Below are 7164 nucleotides of genomic sequence, written 5' to 3'. Positions count from 1 at the left end.
GAGAGCAGGAAGTTCTTCTGAAAGAGTTGGTTTGTGTGCTTGCGAGGGGTTAAAATTGGCTGCAGCCTCAGGCTTCTATCCTTATTTATCAGTGTGTGTGTTTTAGGAAGGTGGAGGGAGAGAGGAAACAAAGCCTGCAAACTCTTCAAAGTACAGTAGTTGAGCGTCCATTTTGGTGAACATCTGTGGCAAACCCAGAAGTACTGGAATGGGTTACTTCCGGGTTTGCCGCATGCGCAGAAGCACAAACCGCTCCGTGTGCGCGCGCAGAGTGTCCCTTTCGTCAAGCGTCCGGGGCTCTGGAACGGATCCCGGACTCAAAACAAGGTACCACTGTATCTGTAAAGTTCAGCTGTGCTTACCCCCGCAAAGCTGTCCAGCATTTGTTCACCAGTATGTTGCCTTGTTGAAACACTTATCACGAGGTTATTATAATCAGTGTCGGATTTACGTATAAGCTAAACAAGCTATAGCTTAGGGCCCCACTCTCTTAGGCCCCCCAAAAATTTTTAAAGAAAAAACAAACCTGGATGTACATTTCCAAAATATAAGATAAAAAACAAATAAAATAGAACCTACATACAGTTGTTGACAAAGGACAGCTGGACATATAAACGGCCCCATTACCTTCAGTAGCTTAGGGCCTCATCAAACCTAAATCCAGCCCTGATTATAATACTGGTATGGCAATTTATCGCACACCTCTAGTAGCAGACGAGATGCTTTGAATGTTAGCATTACTTCTACTTCCTTTCAGTGTTCAGGTACAGGACGGTGCGCAGGTGAGTTCTGGACACGCCACACTGAGGCGTACCAGGCCTCTTCAGTGCTCCTCATGAGTGTAATGGGAGCCTAGGGCATGCTGGCAGTTCCATGGCAGATATACAGGTTTCCTCAGCAGATATGCCAAAGTTTTTCTTGGCAATAAAAAGTTTGAAAGCCCCTGGGTATATAATGGGTTTGGCTGCAGCCATCATTGAAACCTGCGTGTGATTTTAAGTCTAGTTGTTTAAAGCTCTGGCTTCTCTCGCCTTTTCTTGCTCCGATTCCCCAAAACCATTAGAAAGTGCAATTCATCAGGTAATGGTGGTTTACAGAATAACAGGTCCTTTATGCACCCTGGTTGTGTACAAAAATCCAATTCCTGCTGATGTTCAAAAGGCATGTGAATAGTGGAAATCAGCCCGTCAACACCTTCCCCTTATTTTTAGCCCTCCCATCCCTCTTGAGGTATTTGAAGGAGTTCAGCAGGGGTCTGATTGCCTTCAAATTCAACATCCTCCTTCAAAGTGATTTCCAGAGAAAGAAAGGGAGATAAAGGCCCTGTGAGCTTGAGTCAGCTGTTCATTTCTTTGCCTGGGTGCTGGGCGCCAACTCCAATGAAAGACACCACTGAGAACATGGTCTTCGGATGCAGGAATTGTTATTCCATGCACTATGTTTTGGGTTTAACTGCTAAATCACACGTTTTTATATAGATTAGATGCTAAGACTAGCACTCTTTACCTCTAATATTGTTTCTATGAGTTGCTTGTGATTAGCGTTCCTTGGGGCGGGGGTCCAATATCCCAATATACTGCTATGAGGGGTGGGGGGTAGACCTCCCCCCCAAACCCCTGGATCCAGCAAGAGTTAAGATATAAGTCAGGCTAGCTTCCTGTTGAGGCGATTGCCTGGGCGATGGTCCATTAAGGGGATCAAAGGAATGGGGCTCTGTGCATGGTGCAGGTACCTTACCACAGTTTGTGGGTAGTTGGAAAGACAAAGCTGGGGATGAGAACAAAGAGTTGTCAGTGATGTGAGCTTAGAAGCAAAGCAGCAAACTGGGAACTGAGAGACAGCCAGCTGTGGCTTTGGGGGAAGCAAGGCCCTCTTGGGTGCAAATGCTGTGAACCCCTTAAACAATATAACAGAAAGACACCACAGTCTCTGCTGTGCCTCATTCCAAAGGAAACACAGACCCTGGATAAGTGCCTGGAACCCCTGGCATCTCGCACAGCTCGCTTGGATAGTGGGGTGGCATGCAGCAATACTTTTTGCACTGTGAGTAGGAATGGTTAGGATCGCACTATAAATTTCTAGTCCTTACCAATGGAGATGTGATGGCAGGTTATGAAATAAGAGGTGAAATGACCCCAAATCTTTTAAACACCCACTCTTTCAAAGTTTGAACAGACTTTGGACGGAGCTGTTGAAACTTTGAAAGAGTGGGTCTTGCAAAGATTTGGGGTTTACTCAGAAAAAATTCCTGCTGAGTTCAGTGTCCATTGTTCTTTGGTAAATGGGCACAGGATTGCAGCATTAGCTTTCGTCATGGGAATAACATCTCCATAATGGATATAAAGGCTCCAGATTTTCATAGCTGAATAAACATGCAGGGTTATGGTTGAGAGTTGTAGAACAGGAAGTTCTGAGGGCAAATTTTACTCAGCATCCCATCAGGTTTCAAAATCAGTAGGGAAAAGAGACGGCGGAAGAAGATTGGAAGAAATTTAAGGACTATCTTAAGAAATATTGCAAGATTATTGAAGGCTAGAACGATGTTGATTCAGAAATTAAGGAGTTAAAAGCTGTAATGATTATGTGATTAAGAAAAGAAAGGTTAAAAAGTATATAGAAATTAGGGAAAGGATTTGCTGAATTGACTTAATTAGAGAATGGAATATAGAAAGGGGAGGTATGAGGAGGTCGGGAAAGTAAGTTTTATGAATATAAGGGATGGAAACTATACTTGTTTTGTATGTGTGTTCTTTTTTTTTGGATTGTATGTATTTTTATTGTTTTTGTTTTTATTGTTCCGTTTATTCTGTTTTATATAAATTCCTAAACTTTAATAAAGATATTATATATAAAAAAAAACAAAATCAGTAGGGCGCTAGGCACATTTTGTGCCTAAAGATTTGTGAACACCTCACAGAGTCTGGGTGCCATTTTTTGCACCTGGCTGACACTCAAGGATTACTGAAATGTATGTGCTCCAGTACTTTGGCCACCTCATGACTCCCTGGAAAAGACCCTGATGTTGGGAAAGATGGAGGGCACAAGGAGAAGGGGATGACAGAGGACAAGATGGTTGGACAGTGTTCGCGAAGCTACAAACATGAGTCTGACCAAACTGTGAGAGGCAGTGGAAGACAGGAGTGCCTGGCGTGCTCTGGTCCATGGGGTCATGAAGAGTCGGACACGACTAAATGACTAAACAACAACAAATGTGCTTTGAAGCCTTAAAGTATATGTTAAGGATAGGCAATATGTTAAGGAGTTTTAACAAAGTGTAGAGTGTTTTGAAAACTGAAGTATGGTACCAATGTTTTTTATTGTAAACACCAAATTAAACATATATTAACAATTTCTGTTAAAAATGTGATGTTAGTAATGTGTCACTTATGTGAATTGCATATTAGTTCTTGCTTATCAAAATAATAAATAAAAAGTGTTGCTGACCGCCCCACCCCGTGACGACTAGACATTCTGTTTGGGTGCCCACAACCCAAGCCCAGAAGCCATTTGGCTCCTAGCTTTTCTATCCCAGTTACTAACACTGCATCCCATGGGGGTACAATCCACCAGGAAGATTTCCACACAGAACTCTTTGATTTATTCCAGTCACTTCTTGTTAATGTCTTGTTCCATTGGTAATGACACGCCAAAACCCATTGCCTTGCTTTGCTTTGTGGATGGGCCTACTTTGGACTCTTCATTCCTCCAGGAATATTTATTTATTTTAGTTTCAACAGAAGCAGATTTTTGGACCCATCAGATGCTGAATTTGTTCTATCTTTTCTCTCTCATTTTAGGGGCATAATTGAAGCACGTTTCGTCTATGTCTTTGTTCTTGGCATCGTCTTCACAGGCACCAAAGACTTGCTGAAATCTCAGGTTCTCTCGACAGACGCCAAGACAAAGTTTATAGGATTGTGGGAAATCTACAGTGGGTTGGTCCTGCTGGCTGCACTCTTACTCAGGCCTCACAACTTGCCCGTGTTGGTCTTCTGTCTTCTCATCCAAGCCATGATGACAAAGTACGTCTGGAAGCCGCTGGAGTTTGATGCAGCTCAAGTAACCATCATGCATTACTGGTTTGGACAAGCGTTCTTCTTTTTCCAGGTAAGTGCATATTGTCTTTAGAAGGAACGTACTTCCTCAGTTGTAGCCAGTATCTTGTTTCAGTTCAGATGCTTGCCTCTTAGGCGATAAACTCTTGACCAGGAACTAGGTCTACATTGAGAATGCAACTTGGACACAGGTTGGCAGAGCCCACTGCTGCAGCTATTGTTATCTGCACACATGCCATTTCCCTTGTGGGAGTGGTTCAAAGAGTTAAAGAGGCCAGATTCATCTATGGTGCCTCCAGTTGATTACAGTGATACCTCGGGTTCAGTACTTAATTCATTCTGGAGGTCCGTTCTTAACCTGAAACTGTTCTTAACCTGAAGCACCACTTTAGCTAATGGGGCCTCCCGCTGCTGCTGCGCCACCATGGTGCGATTTCTGCTTCTCATTCTGAAGCAAAGTTCTTTACCCGAGGTAATATTTCTGGGTTAGCAGAGTCTATAACCTGAAGCGTATGTAACCTGAAGCGTATGTAACCCGAGGTACCACTGTATTTCTGTCCAAAAGTGATCTGGGGCCAAGATACTTCACGGGAGTACTTCCTCCTTTCTGCTGGACTCTTATGCCTCGGTTCATCTCAGTTTTATGTGGTGGTAGACCTTAAGAAATTTGCTTGAGGGAGACCAGAATCATCAGGTTCTTTTCCATGCAAGTCTTTGGCTTGAAAGAAACCCACGTGGTTGTCCTTTTTGGACTTCCAGAGAGCATTTAAAACCTTCCTTTTCATGTTTTTTGTTTTTAATATTTTAGCAAGCTGATAATTTATATTTTGTTTACCACGTAACGCTTGTCAGAATTAAATTTTTGTCTTTCATTTGCTGGACCGAAAGGCAATCTATGGAAATCAATTACTGGGTGTTTTGTGTAGCATTGTGGCAGCCTTGGGTTTCTAGGCAAGCTCTGTTTTCATTCAAAGCATTTAAAAAGACCTCTCGCTTCTAAAGCCACTTACCAAGAAATTTCAGCAATGGCAACAATGGCCAGATCTTGCCAGCTTTAATTCAATTTATGAAAATTCAGATTGAGTCCTTTTCAAAGGTTAATTGTAGTTCTGCTTAAATGTAACCTTCATATGGAAAGCAGAGAAGTGGCATGAAGAATTTCTGTAGTGGCTATTGTACCTTTGTACTACAAAAATGTTTGCCTGTGGAGACTGGCAATTAAGTTTTGAAGAACTGAAAGTCCCAAAATACAGGTGATCCTCCTTTATAGTGGAGAACATACTAATGTGTGTGGAATACATGAAGTGTATGTGGTGTTGGGGGAGGGGTAGTTCCTCTGGTGGAGGACATATTGTGCTACTTCTGGGATAGTTCTTCCACCTTTGATCCCAATCCTGCACTCACCTTTCACCTGCAGCTGCCAGAAACTGTCAGCATATGACAGCGGCCACACCTTGCGAAGTGGCTTTGACCAGCTGGTTAAACCAGATGAGCGTAGCTGATGGGTCTCAAAAATTTGATGATTTAGGCATGCAAAGACAGGCCCGGCAGATTGAACAGACTATATCAAAGGTGTGGGTCTAAGGGTCAAGAAAGCGGTTTCTACACTTGTAAGGGGCAGATGGGGCTTGTCAAGTTGGAAGGGTAGCCCATCTAGGAGAACGAAAACTGATCCCCAACCTCTGCTGCCTTGTGTCTATACTCATTCATGAGATCAGCTTTGGGAGTAAACCCTGAGGAAAAATCTGTACCCACTACCTTGCGGGACATCTTCAGGAGAAGAAAAGGCAAAGGAGTTGTTGTTGTTGTTGTTGTTGTTGTTTAGTCGTTTAGTCGTGTCCGACTCTTTGTGACCCCATGGACCAGAGCACGCCAGGCACTCCTGTCTTCCACTGCCTCCCGCAGTTTGGTCAAACTCATGCTGGTAGCTTCAAGAACACTGTCCAACCATCTCGTCCTCTGTTGTCCCCTTCTCCTTGTGCCCTCCATCTTTCCCAACATCAGGGTCTTTTCCAGGGAGTCTTCTCTTCTAATGAGGTGGCCAAAGTATTGGCGTCTCAGCTTCAGCATCTGTCCTTCCAGTGAGCACTCAGGGCTGATTTCCTTAAGAACGGATACGTTTGATCTTCTTGCATTCCATGGGACTCTCAAGAGTCTCCTCCAGCACCAGACTTCAAAAGCATCAATTCTTCGGCGATCAGCCTTCTTTATGGTCCAGCTCTCACTTCCATACATCACTACTGGGAAAACCATGGCTTTTACTATACGGACCTTTGTTGGCAAGGTGATGTCTCTATTTTTTAAGATGATGTCTAGGCAGAGAAGTTAACACTACGCAAATCCAGAGTGGAGTCCCTAAGGCAGTTGGATGGTGTCTCGTATGCCTCCTTCCAGCAACTCCTGCAGCCAAGCTGGTACCAGATGTATTGCTCTGTTTTCCTTTGGATCACATCAACACGGTTGAGAAGGGACTTCTGAGGAATGCAACCCAGGACTTCCATAGACACTGCCCAGGCTTGCACCGCAGGGAGATCACTTTGGTGCTGCTAACACAGCAAAAACAACACAGAAGGCAGCAGTTGTTACCGGTCTCTGCAGCCACAGCAGGCGCTGTGATTCTCCATTCGTTTGACTTCACCCCCAGAGGCGCACTCCATTGTCTTCTTGAGACAGATGGATGCCAACAACAGCATGAGGAAACGCTCTCTGGTGAATTTCTTGCGTGCAAATTCACCACTCAAGTTTTTAAAAGAGGAAATGGGGATTTACATCTCCTCCACCTGTCCGTCAGGGCACTCAGAACACCTTCTAATAAAATACGTGTTCAAGCCAATTCAGAATACTTGGTACAGGATTAGCAGTTCTGGCAACGGAAAGACACCACTTTATTTTTTCACACCCGATACTTTTTCTTTAAAACCTGTCCTGTTTCCTACCGACACACTGCTAGGCATACATTCTCTTTTGGCTTTGCTTCACTATTAATAGAAATGCATGCCCTGCACCCAGAAAAGTCATTAAACACTGCCCCCCCGCCTCCATGTTAAAAGAAGCTTGAGTGATTAACAGGCAGTCGGTCTTCATAAAATAGTTCATGTGATCAACCCTG

At 43.8% G+C, this 7164-nt stretch overlaps 1 protein-coding gene across 2 annotated transcripts in view; it reads left to right on the top strand.

Moving 5' to 3' along the window:
- PIGG (phosphatidylinositol glycan anchor biosynthesis class G (EMM blood group)) overlaps positions 1-7164 on the top strand; it is a 58415-nt gene that overhangs the window by 28095 nt on the left and 23156 nt on the right. For both annotated transcript variants that reach the window (XM_083593028.1, XM_083593029.1), the window contains exon 11: positions 3798-4107. In XM_083593028.1, coding sequence (XP_083449154.1) covers positions 3798-4107 — 310 coding nt within the window. The remainder of the gene's footprint in view (positions 1-3797; positions 4108-7164) is intronic.

The sequence above is a fragment of the Podarcis filfolensis genome (assembly GCF_964270895.1).
Source record: "Podarcis filfolensis genome assembly, chromosome: 17".
In the NCBI taxonomy this organism is placed as follows: Eukaryota; Metazoa; Chordata; class Lepidosauria; order Squamata; family Lacertidae; genus Podarcis; species Podarcis filfolensis.
This window is presented reverse-complemented; position numbering and strand designations above follow the sequence as displayed.